General features: G+C 15.6%; 2 protein-coding genes across 5 annotated transcripts in view; both read left to right on the top strand.

The window, feature by feature from the left end:
- The window catches only part of LOC107965795 (lactosylceramide 4-alpha-galactosyltransferase), a 31,036-nt gene extending 10,074 nt beyond the window's left edge, over positions 1–20,962 (top strand). The window contains exons 3-5 of one of the 4 annotated variants that reach the window (XM_026443804.1): positions 1,868–2,078; positions 7,186–7,368; positions 16,530–16,721. In XM_026443804.1, coding sequence (XP_026299589.1) covers positions 1,868–2,078; positions 7,186–7,368; positions 16,530–16,595 — 460 coding nt within the window. In that variant the 3' untranslated portion in view covers positions 16,596–16,721. Of the gene's footprint in view, positions 1–1,867; positions 2,079–7,185; positions 7,701–16,529; positions 16,722–20,828 lie in introns of those variants that run through there. The other 3 variants (XM_026443806.1, XM_026443805.1, XM_026443803.1) reach the window with 3 other exon arrangements.
- LOC113219105 (lactosylceramide 4-alpha-galactosyltransferase-like) lies at positions 16,610–18,708 on the top strand. The gene is made up of 2 exons (XM_026443807.1): positions 16,610–16,920; positions 18,608–18,708. Exons 1-2 carry the CDS (start codon positions 16,640–16,642, stop codon positions 18,618–18,620), a joined length of 294 nt encoding a protein of 97 aa, XP_026299592.1. The 5' UTR covers positions 16,610–16,639; the 3' UTR covers positions 18,621–18,708.
- Positions 20,963–23,005: the final 2,043 nt, after the last annotated feature.

Raw genomic sequence — 23,005 nt, 5'->3', positions numbered from 1 at the left:
ATTTAATAAAAAGATAATTTAATAAAAAGATTTAAATAAGATTCAATTATTTTTATAACAATTTTTGTATTTGTTTTGATTTTTAAAAATAAATAAATATATATATATATATATATTATATTCTAAATATATTATTCATAAATATATATTATAACATATATTCATAAATATATGTTTATTCATATATATTAACATTCTATTATATTTGTTCATATAAAAAGTTTTTTTCACATCTAATATTTGGAAGGAAAAGAATTTTTCATTAATCTTAATTATTAGTAATTATAAAAGAACGTTTGAAATCCAATAAATATGTCCATTTTTAATTGTTATTTTAATTGTTATTTTTAATTGAAACAATTATTTTTTAATTTTTTAAATATTAGCCAAATGACATTATATTAAGATATAGTTTTTATATAATTAATTTTTATAAAGCAATAATAAAATATTTATTTATCGGTAGTAATTTAATAATGTAATTTTAAAACAATGTTTTTTTACTTTTGGAAATTGAATATTTTTACTGATTCATTAAAACGGTTATAAATTTATTATTTTTATTTTTTATTTTATATTATAATACTTTATAGATATTATCAATATGAAAAAGAATAAATGATACATGTCATTTTTTTTATTGTGTTATATTTATAGTTTATGTTTTGTATTTTTTTTATTGTATTATATTTATTTATATAAAATTATATATAGAAATCTATAGAATACATATGTAAAAAAACATATATAAATATTTAAAATATAATAAACGTATTATGATATTTGAGAAATCTCTATTTCTTTAATCATAAAAATTTTATTTACAAAGTTAATTTTACAAGATTTTATTTTGATTTTATTATATTATATAGATTATTATTATATTATATATATAATTAATATTGAATATATATATATATATATATATATATATATATATATATAAAATAATTAAAATATATAAATATATATATAATATTTATATATATATTTCCAGTTATATGTAAAAAAAAAAGTTGTTTAAAATATTATTTTATGCTTTATACTTATACTTATTTACTTTATTTACTATATACTTCAAGTTTATAGATTTATAATTTTTCAACGTGTTTTAATCATGGATCAATTATTTTATTCAAGATTTTTAGAATAACAGTATTTTATATTGTTATAACTTCTTTCGTTATATATAATTAACTTTTTATATTGTTGTAATTGTATTTCGTTCCTTTTTATATAATTTTGTTAATTTTAATTTTGTTAATAAATTTTTTTTTATATTCTTTTATATTAATATTTTAATGTTTTATAATTTATTATTAATTTATTATTTATTATTATATTATTTTTAATCACATATTATTATTTTGTTATTATTTCTAATGTTTTAAAATTTTAAAATAAGGAATGCATTATAATATATTCCGATGAAAGTTAATTAGAAGATTATGATTAAATTGTATTGAGAAAATACAAAGAGTGAATATAATACCATATAATACCATATAAAACATTCAAATTATAATTTAATAATTCATTATATTTAATAGATAAAAAAAATCTTTGATCCTTATCTTTTTATTTATATCTATCAAATAAAATATTATTTAAGATATTATTTAAGATAAATATTTGCAGTTCAATCATAATAACAAGAGTTTTATGAATTTTTGTTATTCTATAAATATTCTATAATATTATGTGTATGTTATAGTATATATATATATATATATATATATATATAGTATATTCTATAGTATTATGTTATATGTTATATATATACATTTAGAATAAAAAAATATATAGATTATAATCGATAGATTATAAAAGTTACAATTAATTTATTACATAAAATTTTTTTTAACAGACCAATTAAATATTTAGCAAATTTCGCCGGTGCTGAGGATAGAAATCAAGTGGCTGCAGGAGTTATAGGATTCGACACTTCGATGACAGGTCGTCGCATGGCTAATGAATGCATTCAGGAGATACGAAATAATTTTCGAGGCGATTTGTGGAATCACAATGGTCCTGGTGTAATTACCAGAATATTAAAAAAAATTTGTTCAACAAAAAATGTGAGTATAAGAAAATTTACATATTATAATAAAATGAATATTCGATATAAATTTTAATTTTTTTTATTACGTTTACTTAAAATATATATAAATGTTTTTGACAAAATTAATATTGATTTTTAATCAGAGAGACATAATTACATACAAATATAAGAAAGATATTTTTAAAAATATTCGGGATATTTGTAAAATATTTTTAGAGAATCAATTCCAAAAATTAAAGTAAATAGAAAAATATTTAGTTATTATATAAAAATATTGGTTAAGGCTTATTTAAATTTTAATCAATTTAATTTTTTTTATGTGAACTGAGACAGACACAATAAGACGGTATGATAGAAATATATATTTACTTTTTTTAATGCAAACTTTAATTTATAACTTAATTAAATTTAATTTAATTTATTAATAACTTAATAAATAACAGTCAATATTTTTGCAATTTTTATATTTGTTTTAATATCTAAAATTAATCTTTCAAAGATATTCAATATAATTTATAACTTTTATATAATAAAACATCAATTATCCGAATTTTAGATATTAATTGCATTACATGTATGTGACGAAATATTTATTGTTCAAATATAGAAGAAAAAATTAATAATTTAGAACTGTATTAATAAATTGAAATATAAATATAAATATAATTCCAAAATTAATAATTACATATTAATAATTATATAATATCATAGTATTGAATATTTGTAATTTTACAATGAGGTATATTTATAAAGAAAATGATATGAAATTATTGAATATGATATGAAATTAATATAATAATATGAAAGCAAAAAAACATGTATTTAATCTTTTATATATCTTTTATCTATATATCTTTTAATATTTTATATAATAATAGTTTAAATATTTTCCTGAAATTAAGAAATTTTTTTTTCTTATTCTTTACGTATTAGTTTTATTTTTACAAGTTTAGATTATTGTAATGTAATTAAAATAGCTTAATAATATATATAATATAATAATAATATAATAATATAATAATAATTAAAGTATATTTATTTATAAAAACCTTTACAAAAAAATTTTAGATTCATAATATTAAAAAAATCTTTAAAATTTAAATTAAAAATAACATTAATTTGAAAAAAATTATGTTAATTAATTTATGTTAATCCAAATAATATAGAATCTTTATCTAATATAGAATCAAGGTTCTTAGTTCATATTATTTGAATAAATGTGTATTTTTTAAATATATATATTTAGATATATTTCCAAATATATTATTATTATTTTACTGTTATTATTTTTATTTTATGTATTACGTATAAAAATGATTATATTTGTGATTTTTAAAAATAAATTAATTTATATATAATAATAATATATATACATAAATATATATTAATAATAATAAAAATTATAATTTTTTACAATTATAATAAAAATGATAATAATAAGTTTATTAAATATTATAATGAATATAATATTTACATAAACAAAAATTTCCATTTCAGAAAATCAGAGTTGAATATATAAACTTGAGTGGAAGAATACTTTTTCAAATAAAAATAAAATTATCGAATTAAATATTTTTTTATTTATAATTTTTTAAATAAAAAAGAAATGTAATAAGAATTAAATTAAAACCATAATTAATTCAATTTAATGTACTAATTTTCGAAAAAAAACTTAAAAAACAAAATAAAAACAACTTAAATATATCTTTTTTTCTATTAAATTAGCTATTCTTCTTATGAAGCATATATTCTTTTGCATTCTTTTATATTTGTATTTTTTTAATAAATTTTTAAATTTGAAAATTATATAATTTTTAATTGTTTATAATTTATAATTTATAAATTTGGTTCTTTCTAACCGATTGTTCGAAAAATCGCTTGTAATGATTGAGATATTTAATATTATTTTCATAATATTATTTTAATTATAATCATTTGTCTATAATACATTTCTATTTAGCTACATATTAATAAATTAATATTTTTAATGTTAAAATAATAACATAAAAAATTAAATATAATAATATATATAATATATATAATAATAATATAATATAAATATTATATAATAATATATAATAAATAAATAATAAAATAAAAAATATAAATATGATATAAAAAATATAATATGATATAAATAATATTGATAAAAAAAATATTATACTGATGTACTTAAATTATTAATATATTCATGCTTTTGCTTTTTAAAATAAACTAGAATTAATATAAAAATATAGATTAAATTTTATTTATAAATAAATGAAATAATACTCTTGACATCATTGAACAATGAAATATTTGCTTTCCAAAAGCGGTAAAAACTATTTTCTAATTGAAACTATATAATATATTAGTTGTTTTAATTTTATTTTTTACTAGGATATATTTTTATTTGTATTTTATCGTTATAAAATAATTGATTAAAAAATTTATTTTAGAATTAAGAATGAAAATGAAAAATGTTTACTAATGTTTATTTCAAAAATATTTTTTAAAATAATTTTAAATTTTAAAATCATATTTTGAATAATATCAAAGAAAAATTTGATATAAAATAAATATATATAGTATAAATAATACATTTAATCTAATCACAAATTAAATTAAAAAAAAAATAATAAAATTATGAATAAAAAAAATTTTAATTTTCAATCAAAAAATTACATTTAAAAAGAATATCACGTTATGATCTAAATATTCAATTAACTATAAATATATTTCAGAAGACTATAAATGTATTTTGACGGACTAGATTTAATTGATAATTTTTAAAGTGATTTCAAACATTTTTTTCTTTCACAAAAATTTTCATTATTAACGAAATATGTTATCAGTTATAGATTTACGCAATTAAAAATTTTCGTTAATAATTTATTAAAACGAAAATTTTTGCAAAGGAAAAAGTTGCTTAAAATCATTTTAAGGTCATTTAATCAATTAAGCTTTCTCTTCTAAAATATTCTATATATGATTTTTTTTATTTTTTTATATTTATAAATAATGATCATTTTGTTATATCTTTATGTTATTTTATATAACTTTAATTAATAAATAATTTAATAAATAAACAAACATTTTTATATCTCAAATTTTGTTTGTTTTAGTCTCGATAATATTTACGAGAACAATCAAAACTCGTAAAATATTAATGAAAGTTTATCAAAAAAATTCATCAATGAATATCAGATATCAAATATTAAAATATATTCATTCATAAATTATGATTATTTTTGTAATAGTAACTAATTTACATGAAAAAACTATACTTTTAAAGTTAAAACTAATAATAGATTGATGCCATTTATATATTCATACATATTTATTAAAAATTATATATATTCAGATTATATATAGCAATTTGAATTTCCATACTTGATAATTTTTTTTAAAAGATCATAATTTCTTTTGCTTTATATTTTTTGAAAGAAACTCTTACAAATGAATATTAAATCATCTTCTTTGTAACTTCGATTTTCTAGTTCATATTTATGCCTACTACATTTCTAACTACTTTCAATATGAATTCCGATAAAATTTATAATCTTTCTTTATTTATTATTTATTTTTGATGTAATTACATTCTTTTTTTAACAGATAAATATAATTTCCATTCGTTTATCATTATGTAGATACTGTGACAACTATATGTGACCAATATTATAATTATCATTATAATTATAATTATAATAATAATAATAAAAAATCATTATAATTTTTAATCATCCACAGCTTTTTTTATATTTTATTTTTACATTTCAAAAGTCCAAAAAATAATGATATTAACTTACATGTTATATTTTTGCCAATGGCCTGTGATATATTTATATAAATATATTTTAATTGATAAACAGCAATTATTTAATGACACAACAGACATATACATATAGACGAAATTTTATAATAATAACAATTTTTTTTGCAAATATCGCAAATGAAAACCAAATAGCAACAATATGCAAGAGAAAAAAATGTTCAGAACTATATTTAATAATATACATCAATATATTAAGGAATTGATTTATTGCATATTATCGATAGCGCTTTAATTCTATTTAATGATAGAATCTCTTAAGATGATTGTGATTTATTGGTAAAATATTGTTACTGATAGTTGATTACTGATAATTGATTATTGCTTCGATATTCGATATTACTTCGTTTCTAGTTAATTTATTTCTTTCTTCAATATTCGTTTGATTTGTTTTATGTTTTTAAAATATTTTTAATTAATCAATTATTATTTTTCAAGAATCAAAAAATGCATTGACAATTATATTCATCTTCTCTGTATTTGCAGAACGTTCTTATTGATGAGATTGATACTTAAAGATTTGCGAAGTCTTAAAATATTTTTTTAGACAGAGATTACAATTAAGACTATCATAAATTGATCTTTAATAAATTATTTTCGAAAAAAATTAGTTTATAACTATTGATCACAAAATAAATAAATAAATAAATAAATTTTATGAACGTTTATAGCATTAATAAATTTCTAAAAAACTCTTAACTCAAAAATAAAAAATTTTATTATATTCGTATTATAAATTTATATGAACTTCACGAGTTTCGCTAAGAGTTCTAGAATCGAATGATTTTTTTGGAATGAGCCGATGAGTTATTGTTTATCAAACACTATTATAAATAATAAATAAATGTGGCATTATTATATTATATTTTCAATTTAAAAACTATATTTTTTTATATAAATTAGACTCAAAGATAATTATAACTTATAGTTATTTTGCTATAACTTATAAACAAGTAAATTCCTAATTTTGATATTCACTTTTTTTGATTCTTTTATTGAAATTTTCCATTGATTAGCGCTTTCTAAATATTAAATTTATTTTTAAAATCAATTCTCTAAAAATAAATACCGATAATATTAAAATTCTATATAATTGTAAACAGATTCAAAATTTCAATATAGATATATTGAAAACAAAATTAATGTTTCTCTTGAATAATTGCATCATTCCAATTATTTTATAATTATAATATTTACTTCATTTTTATTTTTATTTTATATTATATATTTCTTATTTTTATTTTAAATCGATTAAATCAATTTAATATTGAAATTACAACAAACGTAAATATACAAAAATATTTGTCTACAGTTACAGGATGCATCCATGATTCGATGTGAAGGTTTCAAAATTTATCCTCCTTCCACTTTTTATCCAATTCATTATAGTAACTGGAAGTCATATTTTCAAACAACGAACAAGAATGCAACAATGAAAAAAATAGAAGAGGCGATAACAATTCATGTATGGAATAAATTAAGCAATGGCGAAAAGGTAAATGTAAATAGTGATATCCCGTATATGATTATTGCAAGGAAATACTGTCCAAAGGTTTTCAAAAATTGTGGAAACATATTTTAAGTATTAAAGTATTTCAACTTTATGAGTTGAGACTTTAAGATTATTAAAATGAAAACTGACCGAGTAACTCAATTATTAAATACGCATAATTTTAAATATTTATGTAATATATATGATGATTTCAATTATCCAAATTTTTTATAATTATTACTAATTTTTTATAATATTACTATTAATATATCATGTAGTAAAAAGATTGAAAAATACTGTTTTAAAGAATTATTAATAAATCTAAAATAGAAAAATATAAATCATATCATTCTATTTTTTTCATCTTGCATCACAAATATATTTTATTTATTTATTTTTTCTTAATAATATACATATGTATTATTCTATGTATTTTATTTTAGAAAAATTCTTTTTTAATATTATCTTAGAACTATTTGATTGTTAGGAAAAAGTATTTTTAAATTTAGTTGCATTTTTTATAATCTTATTATAAATCTCCAAAGTGTACATTTTCTGTGTTTTACATATTTGTATAAAACAGCTCATAAAAAATGGAAATAGATAATATTAATGAGAATAATAAAAATAGGAATAAATAATAATATAATATAATAAATAATATAATAATATAGAGTTGTAAGAAATAATATAAAAAAATTGAAATATTGTTAGCTTTAAATTTTAAGTTAACTAGAAAATAATAAAAAAAATATTGCTTCCAAAAACATTGATGATCGATCAAGATAAAATGAAAGCCTTTTGGAAGGAAAGATTTTTTAGATAGGAAGAAACGAGATAAAATTATATTTGTTATTATAGTTTCAATTACAATTAATATTAATTAATATTAACATTTTTATTTCTTCGAATGATATACGATTTTACAAATAAACTTTTCTTATAATATAATATGAAAAAAATAATATTTAAAATATAATAACTAAAATTATTAATAAATAATACAATAACTAAATTATTAATAAATAATTAAAATTGAAATAAAAATAAAATTAAAATTTTATTATTTAAGTTTTTATTTTTGAAAAAATCAAAATTAAATCATATATCGATGAATGTTTAAATTCAATTTTCTTGAAAACTAATTAATTAACTAAAAAAATTAATTATTTAAAAATAAATGAAAAAATTTTTTTTTAATAAATGAAATATTTTTTTTTACTTGTTTATTTAAAATAATCTTCTATCTATTATTTATACTATAAGAAAATAGTTAATTTAAATTGTATTTGAAAATTTTTCAAACTTAATTTAGGTATTCGAAAATGAAATTTATATAATTTTATTTTCGATTTTAATCTTATCTGTAGCATCATTTTGATTCCAATTATATTATGAATTATGGACTATTCTATATATTTTAATACCAATTCATATAAATATTATTTTGAAATTATATTTACATTTTCATAATTTATATTTTATATATTATCATTTATACATTTGTATTTTTTCATATTTTATTGAAATACGAGAAAATAATAATTTTATATAATTTAAATAAAGAATTTTTAATTTAATTTTAATTTTAATACTTTATAGTATAATATTAAGTTATACTATTAAGTTAGTTATAGTATTTTAATAAAAGAAAAAAAAACTTATATATATATATATATATATATATATATATATATACACATTTTTTTTCTACTAAAATATTTTTGATTAAATAAAGAGTATAAATGATCGAAAATTTTTTTATTGTAATAAATATTATCGATTTCTGATAACAGTTATCGAGAAAGAAAATTGTCTTTCAATTGTATAATAGCTATCAATAAAAAAAATTTTATTTCATTTATATTATATTAGTTGATGATTTTTATTTCGGATATTTTCAATCAATTAAATTTTCCATTTTGTATAACGGAAATAAATAACATAATAAATAACATATCGTCTCCATTCATGTCATATGATATTCCTATTAAAATGAGATTTTTTACTCGATTTTTAAATAACATAATTCGTTTTGCATCATTGATCAATAATCTAAATTATATTAAAGCATATATAATAAAATATAAATTACAATGCTGGTTGATCAAATACAACTGAAATAATATTTCATCGATAACTATTATAAATAATCAAAATACAATTTCTTTTCGATTAATAAAGATTTTGAGCAGCAAAAATAAATTTTCTTTAATTATTATGAATGATCAATTCTTATATCATCTATATAAGTTTAAAAGTTGACATTTTCTAATCCTAAATTTCGAAAAATTTTTTTTACATATTTATTAAATTATTTTAATTTAAAAAAGTTTAATTTAAATAACAAATAAATTTTTATTCAGTTTGATTTATTTTATAAAAGTTTTCGAAATAACTATTATTTTTTATTTCTGTGATTTAATTTAATAAATTAATAATTTAATTTATTAATTTCAATTTTAACATTAAATAAAGCGAAACAGAAAAATAGCGCGGTATGATAATAGAAATATCTTATTCATTTTCTAGTTATACTAATTTTTGAGAAATTCCAAATATATTTTCACTTAAAAATATTCTAATATTTTCCTATTTTCTATAAAATATAATTTAAATTTTATAAAAAAGGAATTTTGAATCATTTTTTCTTTTATAATTGTTAATAATATATATATATATATATATATTAAAATACAATAAAATTTATTTAAAAAATTATTTACATAAAAATTGTAATTTTTATATATAAATGAAAATGTAATAATATAATTTCTTAAAGACGAAACTCAAGGGAATGATCTTGTTGCTTAAAAATATTATGCTGTTTTGATAAAAATATGATAAGTGATTTAGTAAAAATAAACAATCCTACATAAAATGATATTAAAAAATATATATTATGTATCTTCAAATAATAAATTAATTAGATATAATTTTATTTTTATGCAAAATAATAATTCTAAATATATTAATAAATTGTATAATAATTTTAAAATATTAGAAAAAAAATATATTAAAAATTATAAAATGACCTTCAAAATCACTAATTCTAAACTCAATTAAAAGATTATGATACAAATTGAACACAAAAATATAATAAAATTCAAATCCAAATTCAAAAAAATATCTAGAAAAATATATTTAGAAGAAATATGGAAAAAAATTATCACAGATCTTCACAAAAAACTGATCGAAAAAGTTACTGTGTTTAATATTGCAAACAATAATATTCAATCATAATATAGATATAACGAAATTTAATTTTAGTATTGATAAGAAAATAATATATAATTAAATAAATAATTCTAAAATAAATAATTTTAAACGTAAAATATCTCTATTAAAGTTCAACAAAGTGTGACTTTTGGTATTATATGAAAAAAAAATACCTTAAATAAATACTATCGCTCAAAAAAGTTATCCACAACTGATAAAATTATAATTGTTTGTTATGAATCTTAAGTGAGCCTAATAATTGATTTTTATTATTTAAAAATGTTAGAAAAAAAAAATATTTTTTAACGATTGATTGAATTGATTGACTATTGATTAAATTCCGTAGTTTCTATCTATATATATCTATCTATATATAACTAACTTTTAATAATTTCTATCTATATGTATGACTTTTAATTTCTGATATTATATTAATTAATTGTTTAATTAATTGTTTAATTAATTAATTAATTGTTATAAATAATGTCTAAATAATTTCTGTAGCGATTAAATGATATCTAATTGTTAATTGAATATATGCTAAATGAAATCTATAGTTTTCTAAAAATCTATAGATTTTTTAAAAACTGTCAGGAATTATTTTTCAAAAAAGAAGAGATTGAAAAAGAAGGAATCATCATGTTGAAAGGCAATTTCCAAAGATAGACTTTGCAATATTGCGTTGCAATGCCGAGCTTAAGATCCTTGCGATCATAATTTCTCTAACGATTCGATTGGATTTAGCATACAAATATGAAGTGATTTGTATCTTAGTATTGCTGTTTTTTAAATAAATAATTATTATTGATTTTGAAACAATATAAAGGAATCATTCATAAATTATTGCTAAACTGCTGGAAATTAAAAATTAAAAATGTCATCTATTAAAAATGCTAAAGTTATTAAAAATTTTTCTAGAAATTCAAACTATTTTAGGTACTTTATAAATCAGTTTCGATTTTTATCCTTAACGGTTTTTTAACTATTAAAACGAAAAAAAGATTAATTATGCTAGTATAATTAATTATGCTAGTATATTAAAAATTAAAAATTAAAAATAAAATAAATAAATAATAAAGATTAATTTTAATTAATATTAAATATTTAAATTAAATTTAAATTTGTTGTTTTTATCTTCTCTAATATGAATAATAATCAATAAAAAAATATGTATTGATTATCTTTTTGAAAAGTTTTTTTTATAAATTTCATTCGAACTGACAAATGTGAATTATATCAACAAATCTAAATTATATATATTATATATATTTGTTATTAAGTTTCATACATGAAAGCATAAATATTACTTATATATATATATATATATTTTAAATATATATTATAAATGTAATATAGTATAATCTTAAATTCATATATATTATAAATATAATATAATATAATCTTTAATTTATAAAAATCCAAGATTTGAGTTATGATTAATAACTATAATTATTATATTATAATATTTTTTAAATATATTCAAATGAAAAGATAAATAAAATGAAAAATAATATGAAAAAATTAATTGTTATTCATTTTGATAATCTTAAAAAATTACTAAATTGGAAAATTATTGAAAATTTTATATAGGATAATAAATAAAATAATTTTATTTACAATGTTCAATTTCTTATTATGTAATTATTATAGCAATTTTATTTAATTTATTAATTATTTAATTTATTATAATTTATTAATTATAGTAATTATTATTATTATTATTATTATTATTATTATTATTATTATTGTTATTATTATTCAATTTTTTATTATATTATTATATTATTTTATTATATTATTATATAAATTTCTCTATTTTTGTTTTATTTTTTCATTTTTTATTCTGTATTCGCTTGTATATAAATATTATAATGAATATATGTAATTCATTCTTAATGACTTGTATGGAAAATTTGGGATTTGTGCAAAAATTTTTTTTCAATGCATTTTAAAAATAATATATTTTCTATATTTTTTTGAACTTTTGTTAAGAAAAACAAAGAAATATATATATGCAATGGATAACATGAATCAAAATGAATTAATGCAGCTGTGAGCTAAACAATAAAAAATACTTAAATTATTCAAACTATAATAAGTCTAAAAACTTTTATACATTTCAATATTTGTAATTTTTTTATATATTAATTTCAGAAGTTTGTGCATACATGATTTATTTATGAATCTACAAAAGATATGTCTTAAATTTATATTATTATTAGACTCAGATAAAAATTAAATGTAATGATTCATAATTTCGAACAATAATAATTTTAAAAAAAACTTTTTTTTCACATTATATAATAAATAAAACTAGTTCTAAACTAATTCTTCTAACATCTCAAAAAACTTCATATTATTTGTTCCCATTTTTTAAAAATTATTTTATTTTAAATAATATCAATATTTTTGTTCTTCATTGTATGTACGAAATAAGTTTTTAATAGCGAAAATTTATATTTTTAATCAAAAGTATTTTTATATCAAAATATATTTTTATATTTTTACTTTTATTTATATTTTTATATTACAATATAAAACAGCAAACATAATATAAGATAAAATACTTTCTATTACAATTAAAAATTTATTTACATTTTCTATTAAAAAATATATTATATATTTCTCTACATAAATTATTTATCTCTAAAAAAATATTTATAAAAATTTCTTTAAATTCTAAATAGTTATTAAAATTATTTTTTTTATGTTGAATTTACTAAATTACTATTAAAATTTTACTAAATAATTACATTAGAATTCTTATTCCAATATTTCAATATTTCGAAATAAAATTCGAATTATAATTAATATTTATATTAAATTTATAAAATTTATATAAAATTCCAGTACATTACAAATATCTATAAGACCAACAATATACTAGGAGAATTTGATTCTCCATACAACAGTACCAACAGACCATGACGATATTCTTTTTCCATTTATAAATAATAAAGTCATGAAATCTTGATATCGTAAAAAAATAGAAAATTAGACATCTTAAAAATTATCTTAAAAATGTATTGATTATAAGTAGAAACATTTAATAAATTCAATTTCATGAACATTTTTTAATTTAAGCTAACACATTTTGAATTTATATAGTATTAATTTTAAATAAATTGACAAATATGTGATATAGTAAAGTATTATTCCAGAATGATGAATTAAAAATAAAATAATAAAAAATATTTAAATTTAAAAAATATTATTGCTTCTATTAATTCTTACTGATTTTATTATTATTATTAAAATATCACAAGATATCTTATTTAATTTTGATTCTGTTTAAAAATGTTTTAGAATATTGAATGACATTGAGAGAAGCATATTATAGTATTATTAATTCTTTGATGAATATATAAAAATCATACGAAAAAAATCTATTTTATTTTTTAAATGGAATTATATGTTTTTTAATACATCAATCGATGCATTCTTTATAAAAAATTCTATAAAATAATTTCCAAAAATATAATACATATATGTTCAAAATTATTACGTTAATAAATTTTAATATGAATTCTGTGAAATTTAATGTATAAAAACCAAAGAACACGAAAAATAATACTTGTTTATTTATACTTGTTTTTTATATCAATTTGAACTTCTTCTTCTACATATAACAATAGCTTTTGCTTTAATTTAATTAAATTAAAGCAAAAAGCTTTAATTTAATTAAATTAAAATTTACGAATTATTCAAATTTTCAATGTTATACTAAAACATTTTATTTTTACCTTTAATTGCTTACCTTAATGCATTTTATTTATACTTATATTTATATCTGTAATAATATATACATTAATATAATCATTTATTAATTGCTTATATAGGATGTTCATTCTTATTCTTATATATTCATTCTTTTAAGGGATTTTAATCGAAAAAAACATAAAAATTAATACATAAAAATATTAATTAAAATCTACTTATTAAGTTACGAACAAAATATCATATGAATTATATTTATCAATTTTATACATAATCAAAAAAAAAATATGAGTTATATTATATCTTTTGATTCTTTTCAATAGTTTTTGTATTATATATATACATATACAGATATATCATTTTTATAAAAATTTGTTTTTTAATAAATTCGTTTTCCCTTATTACTAAATAATATATATTACATTATATAATAATATAAATAAAATCTTAATAACAAATATAAATTACAATCTTGTTTGTCTTTATTTGTATTATATGTATTAGTTAAAAACTATTATATTTTTTAAAAATCATAATAGCATCGTAATCTCTTCTATTTTTTGAGAATTTTAAACATTTTAAGAATTTTTAATATCTAATTTATTTTACTAGAAAAAATAATATGAAAAATAGAATAAATAACGATTAACAAAAAAAATTTAAATATATAATATAAAAAAGATAAAAAGATATTAAACATACAGTTATTATATTACATTATCATTGATATTTATAGAAACATTTTAAAATTATCATCAATGAATAAAAAGAAACAAATAAAAGCAAAAACAAAAAAATCTGAAAAATAAAAATTATTTCAACTATCTATATTTTATGATTGAAAAAAAAAGAAAATAAAAAAAAATAATAAAAAAAATTTAAGAAATAGACTTTAAAAAATTAAAATATTTTGAATTGAGGAAAATGAAAAAGAAACACAGAGAGTGTAATTTGTAGACTCTGTGTAATTTGTTTGGAAAACAATCAAAAAGCATTTAATTCAAATTGCCAAAAATGAATTCATATTAATATTCTAATGATTATACCATTAAATAATATTATTTATATTCCGAATTATATTAATTTTTAGTATAATAATTTTTATTATAGTAATTTTTAGTCTTATATTATATATATATAGATTCATGATTTCTCAATATATATTAAAATTTGATATTAATTTAAGTTATTCTGTAATATTTAAGTATTCTGATAATGTTGATAATTTTATAATTTATTTTGATATTTTCATTTTATTTTTAATTATGAAAGAAATAAAGAATGAAATATTATATTTTTCTTTATTCAGAAAAAGCTTGAGCGTCCGGTATTTAATTTTCCAAATATTAGCAAAAAAAGAAATTGTTACTTTTTTATAAAATTACCACTATTATGAAAAATTATTATATTAGATCATCTTTATTTATTTAATCAGATAGTTGAATATATACATATAGTTTATTAAATATAATCTTTACAATCTTATTTTACTTATATAATTTATTAAAAAAATAAAACATTAAAAAATTTGACTACTATCTCTAATTTTTTCTTATCAAAGAAATGATTGTTATGTAATATATTTTGAAAAATAATTTAAAAATAATTTTAAAAATATAATAAAAATAATTTTACTATTTAAGATTTTATTATCAGTTTTCTTTTAATACATATTATCTTATTTGGCACATTTTGATTATAGTTAATAAATTTAATATGATTTTTATTTTAATTTCTTTACTGTTTTTAAATTTCTTGAATAATGTATCTTTTTAGATATATTGATACATAAAATATATACACAATAATAAAATTTTCGACAAAATTGTTATTAAAGATTATTATTGAAATATTAAAAGAATAATATGAAATATTATTAAAAGAATTTATAATGAAAATTATATTATTAATTATATTTGATTTTATTTTTTCTTTCTCTTCTGTCTCAATTAAAATTTCGATTTTAAGATAATTATTATATGCTTCGAATTTCATGCTAATTTGAATGCTTCGAAATATTTAAAAAAATAAAAAATAAATATCAATTATACAAATCAATTAAAATTTTTTTTATTATTATACAAAATTTTTTTAAAGCATGAAATAAATACCTCTATTACAATTATAATATTTTTAAGATATCTAAGTTTTTTATTAAATTTTTTGCTCAAAATATTCGTAAAAAAAACAATTATAAATAAATAAATTCTTTATATTGTTAACATTAGATGAACCAAATGGGGACAAGAATATTTTCTTTCATGAGACATCTTGTTTTGATAAAAATGGTTTGATACTGAATGCTCGCCAAGCATGCGCCATTGAATCCGCAGCTAAAATGAATCCAAATATGAATGTGTATCTGCTATTCCTTTCTCCTTCTAAAATTTCGAAACAATCAAAAAAAATATTTGAACAATTACAAGCTTATCCGAATATTCGTATCAGACGTGTTAAATTCCAAAATTATGTAAAAAACACACCTCTGGATGTATGGTACAAAATGGATATACTAAAGAAAAGTAAATGGCCAAGAATTCAAATGGCTGATATTCTAAGATTTCTAACACTTTGGAAATATGGAGGAATATATTTGGATCTGGATGTTGTTGTTATCAGGTAAGAATATTTTTACATATTTTGCAATTTATAAATAATTTATAAATATTGTTACAAATATATACGTTCTTGTCCGATTTTCCAAATTTGAAACGAATCGAAAAATTTCGAATGGAATCAGGTGAATTTGCAATTGTTCGATTCAAAATTTTAAGATTTCAAAACCATATTTCAAATAAAAATTGAAATAAATAATTTGCGTTTATAAAAAAATTTTATTCATAATATATGAATTTAATATAAAAAAAATATCTATTTTAATGAAACTATTATGGAAAAAAGCGTTATAATTGTAAATATTTTCAAAAATATTCTTCTGAAATAAATATTTTAGAAATTAAATTATTAAAACTTTCATGGCAACAAATTATTTTAGAACATTTAAAAATGATTTTATTATCATTTTTTAATTTTATAAAATAAATAAAATTAAATTATTAAAATATTAAATATTAATTTTATTTAATGATGTATTATTATATAATAGAATATATAACAGTATAATATAATATTATATAATATGTTTATATAGAATAAAATATATGAAAAATATTATTTAATATTGCTGGTAATACTATTCAATGAATAGCATTCGATATTTTTTTACAATGATGAAATTTTTTTTTAATATTAATGAACAAAATATCAACTCTTTCTAATAAGAAAAATTTTTTATTTACATTCTACTCAAAATAAAACTTTTATTTTTATTTTTATTTCTTTTTATCTATTTTCACATCAATTTATAATATAAGAATTTTCTTATATAAATAAGAAAGTTTTACACAATATAAAATAAAATAAATATGTATATATTATAATAATATATATTATAATAAAATATTTAATATATTAATAATGCGTATTACTGCAATTTTTTTAATAAGGTTAAAAATTTTGAATAGTTATTTAGTATAAAGAAAACAATATAAGATTTTGATATATGTTTTCTCTTAAGTAATCTTCAATGAATAATTAATAAGTTTTATTATTTATATTTTACTATAGGATTATTTATAAATTTACTATAGGATTAATATTTCTATAATAACATCATATTTTTATTTAATAATTCATATTTACCTTATTTTATTTTTCAATTCTTTAATTGATATAAATTATTTTCTATTTATTTCATATCTTGAGAATTAATATTAAAAATTTTTAATCAGATTAAAAACAATTTAATTAATCTATAAAATGGATGGATTATTACATTAATTGAAATTTTTTATTTCAAATCATTTTTTCATTAATTTTAAAATATTAATAAAATTATATTGTTCTATAATATACATGCTTATATATAATACGTTTATAAATGAAACCAGAAATTTTGCATATTTCTTTACTATTTTAATCACTTGAATAAGGAAATATATTGATTTAATTATCTTGATAATAAATGATATTACATTTATAATCAAAATTTGTTTATTTTTTACGAATTATTCAATATTACATAAATGTGATATATTACATCAATAAAGAATGGTATTGATAACTGTAGAAATTTATCTCATTGCAATTTGAAAATAATTTGTTCATATATTCGAAACATAATAATAAAATCTGAAAAAGTTAATAAGAGAATAATAAATTATTTTATTTTATTATTATAATAATTATTTTAATAATTATATAATAAATTGTTAATAAATTGTTTCATAATTATTTTTACATATAGACATGACATATAGGGATCCACGAATCAAATTGAAGCAAAAATAATGAAGAAAATATGATGTCGTAAGCAAAAGATATTTTAAAATAGATATAAGTGAAATTATATATTTATTTGTTTGAAGTATCATTCTTATATTAATTGCTTACAAAAATATTATTGCTCTAAATTTAGTATTTAATTGAGATATATATATTTTTATCTATATCTTATATTATATATATTATATACATGTAATTTTGAATAAAATTTTAATATTATGAAAAAAATATTTTTTAATTTTTATTATCATACAATGAAATAAAAATCTTTTTTTCATTTGAAGATTTCATTTCACAAATAAGTACAAAATTTATACATTACAAAAATAACAGTTTTGTATTCAATAAATAAAATAAATAAATTGATTTCGTTACAAATATTATCCTTCTTAATTTTTTATAAATAAAGATACAAATTATTAGGATTACTTTTTATGTTCACCATTGATCAAATAAAATATAATTGTTATTAAAATATCGCACAATTTATATATGAATTCAATTAATTATCATATTTGGATTATATAAAAAAATAATTTATTCTATACGAATTACAGAGATCACACATAAAATTAATATGATTGAATTTTATTAAATCATAAAAAATGATATATCTATTAATCAAAATTTTATACATAATAAATACACATAATAAATGTTCATATTAAGGGTTAGGTTATGAAATGATTTAATTAATAATAAAGAATATATACTAAGAAAGAATATATTTAATAAAGGAAATAAGAATAAATTATATATAGATTTTATATATTGTATATATTATATTATATATATATATATATATATATATATTATATATTTAGATATAAATTGCCGATTTGTACTCTATATATCTATCTTACTATATTGAGCTCATTATATTGCGGCGGGTCAAAAGAGGAAGAAAAACAAAGAACAGAATTATAACAGCAGTCGCATCAGTGACACAGCAGTGATGCTTAAATAAAATACAAATATAATACATAAGATATGTATCGCATTCTTATAAATATAAGTTCAACAACATATATATTATATAATGTATATAGTATATATTATAGTGAATGTTTTATAAAATAATTATTATTAAAAACTTTTTTAAAAAATACTCTTATGAAATAAATATTTTAAAATCTATATAATAAAACTTTCATGGCAATAAATTATTTCAGAACATTTAAAAATAGTTTTATAAAGAATTAATTCATATAGAACATTTCTTATATCTAAATATTAATATTATATAAATATTAATATAAAAATTAAATTCCAAACAAATTTAATTCCATTTATACAAAATTTATAATATTCATATCTATTTTTATATCTATTATAAAAATACTTTTTAAAAAAGTATCTTTAATAATTAATCTTTAATAATAATGCAAATATTCTCTAAAATTAAAAGTATTAATAATAATTTCGAAATAATTGCTATTATTTTAAAAACGAAGAAAGATTGTTTATTTCAATCTCTGTTTTTGTGTTTTGTATAAAATAAAATAATAAATGTCCTTTATATGTCCTTTATATTTAATTTTAAAATCTCTAACTATTTGAACCAAGTTATATTCGTTTATATAAAAAAGTTTATTGAAACTCAAAAATAGTTTTTTCAATTTTGTTAATAAAACGAAACCAAAAATGCAATGTTTTTATTCTTGATTGTTGTCTTAATTTAAAGAATTATTTCTTCTAATTATTTCTTCTCTAATTTTCAGATATTTTTAGTCTAACAATCAGTAGATATTAATTTTAGAATATTATGAATTCATAACAAATTATGAATAATAACAAAAGTTTATTCATTGATGTTTCTATTTTATTTTTATGATATTAATAATAATAATTAGAATAACATAATATTAAAATGTTTTAAATTATTTTTTAAAAGTGATAATATTTTTACTAATTCATTAAAATAATAATAAATTTATTATTTATATTACAAATGTAATATATAATATCAATATTATAAATAATATTTTTAAGGATATCATGATATATTTTTTTATTATATTATTATTTATTTTATATTATTATATTTCTTATTAAATTGAATGGATTAAAATTTTATATATATAAATTAAAATAAAGAAAATGTAATCTCTGATAAATTATAAATTTTATATTTACAAAATGATTTCTAAATTATTTATTATATAAAATATTTATTTTGACAGATCCATTGAACATTTAACAAATTTCGCTGGTGCTGAGGATTGGTATCAAGTGGCTGCTGGTATTTTGGGATTTGACACTTCAAAATTAGGTCATCACATTGCCAACGAGTGCATTCACGAAATACGAAATAATTATCGAGGTGATATCTGGGGTTACAATGCTCCTGGTGTAATTACCAGAGTGTTAAAACGAATTTGTTTAACGGAAAATGTAATGTATACAATATTATATTATAAATTATTTTTTTTAATGATATTCGATGCAAATTTTAATTTATACAATAATAAATCAATACAATAACAATAAAATAATACAATATAATAATATATAAATAATAATACAATAACAATAAAAAATCTATTTCTTAAAAATGCCATAATGGAACAAAGGTAATGTAATTATTTACAAAAGAATACATCTCATCGATTTCGATGACTTCTAAATATATTGCAAGGACAAGATTTTGAAAAATTTTTTTCTTATATATATATAAAATAATTGCTTAAACCATAATTTTTCAAATATTTGCAAAAAAAATGATTGTTACTATTATATAAAATTTCATTTACATCTATGCATCCGTATATAAATATATGAAATCATTTATCAAAAAGCTATTTTTTTATAAATTATGATAATTGAAATAATTCATACATTCCATGGAAATTATTATATTTAATATATCTATTTTATAAAGAACTTGGACACTTTATTTAAAATTATTTTATATTATTTTTCGAATCTTTTAACAAAGCTAAAGAAAAATAGATATTAGAAATACTAATTTTTTTTATTTCAAATGATATAAGATTTGGCAAATAAACTTATTTTGAAATAATTTTAAAATAGTATTAAAAATAGTTATAAAAAATAGTATTTTAAATATACATTAATGCATAAGTATATTTTAATACTAATTCATAAAATTAAATATTTTGTTGAAATATAAGATAAAAATAATAAAATTCATACAATAATATTTTCATCAATTTCTATTCTAATAATAGAATTTTAAATAGTAATATTTCAAATAATAATTAAGTAAAATAAACTTTTTAACATTAAAATAGAGATATATTTTTATTAATAACATAATATTTTATTTTATTTATTAAATTTATTAAAATATTAAAAATATTAAAATAATTTATATATTTATTTTATTTGTTTTTAATCCATAGATATAAAAAATAATATTTTGAAATTATGCTGTATGTTATTTCATATATTACTATCTAAAAATAGAATATAAAACACTCTAATTGAAATTATAATACAACTATAAATACTAAACAAATATAAGATTGATATTATTGTAATTACAATTATTGTAATTTTGATCATATATTATAATTTTAGTCGATCAAATGCTATTTTATATGTATATATAAATGTAATTATAATTATATAAATATAATTATATGTATATATGTATATATAAATATTATACTTTTATATTATATAATATTATACTTTTATATCATATTATATTATATTATACTTTATTTTTATTTTATTTTCACATTCCAAAGAATATACAGAATATTAATATATTCATGGAACATTTTTGAAAATTTAATTTTTGAGATAACAAACATAAAAATTATTATATACTATTATATATTATATATCTATGTACATTTATAAACTTGTGAATAATTTATATTCATATTAGATAAAAATGATAACAAAATAAAATATAGTCATAACAATTTTATTTTTATTATTTTTATTATATATTATATTTTTACTATTTCCTTGCTTTGTTTACGCAAATTTCAATTACTTATTATATAAAAATTTGAAAATACAAGAAACAAAAATAATTAAGCAAAATAAAATAGAGAAAATGTTTATGAAACCAATGTTTATGAAAATTTTATTAACATTAATTCTTAAACTAATTCTAAAACTTATAATTAATATCTTTTCACAAATATTCCAAATTTTCTTTTTCTAGACGCCTTTTTAAAACTTCATGTTTTTCAACGAATAGAAAGAAAAAGGGAGATATTGCGATTATCTATTAATACTACATTCATATAGAACGTTTAAATTTTTCTCGATGTTTCAAATGCCTTACAATAACTTATAAATAAATAAATAAATCTTAATAAAAAATCTAAATAAATCTTAACTATTTTTGTATACCAATTTTTGTATTTGATCTCTAAAA

This window comes from Apis mellifera, linkage group LG11, assembly GCF_003254395.2.
Source record: "Apis mellifera strain DH4 linkage group LG11, Amel_HAv3.1, whole genome shotgun sequence".
Classification (NCBI taxonomy): Eukaryota; Metazoa; Arthropoda; class Insecta; order Hymenoptera; family Apidae; genus Apis; species Apis mellifera.
The sequence above is the reverse complement of the archived record's forward strand: the minus strand, read 5'-3'. Positions and strand labels throughout refer to the sequence as shown.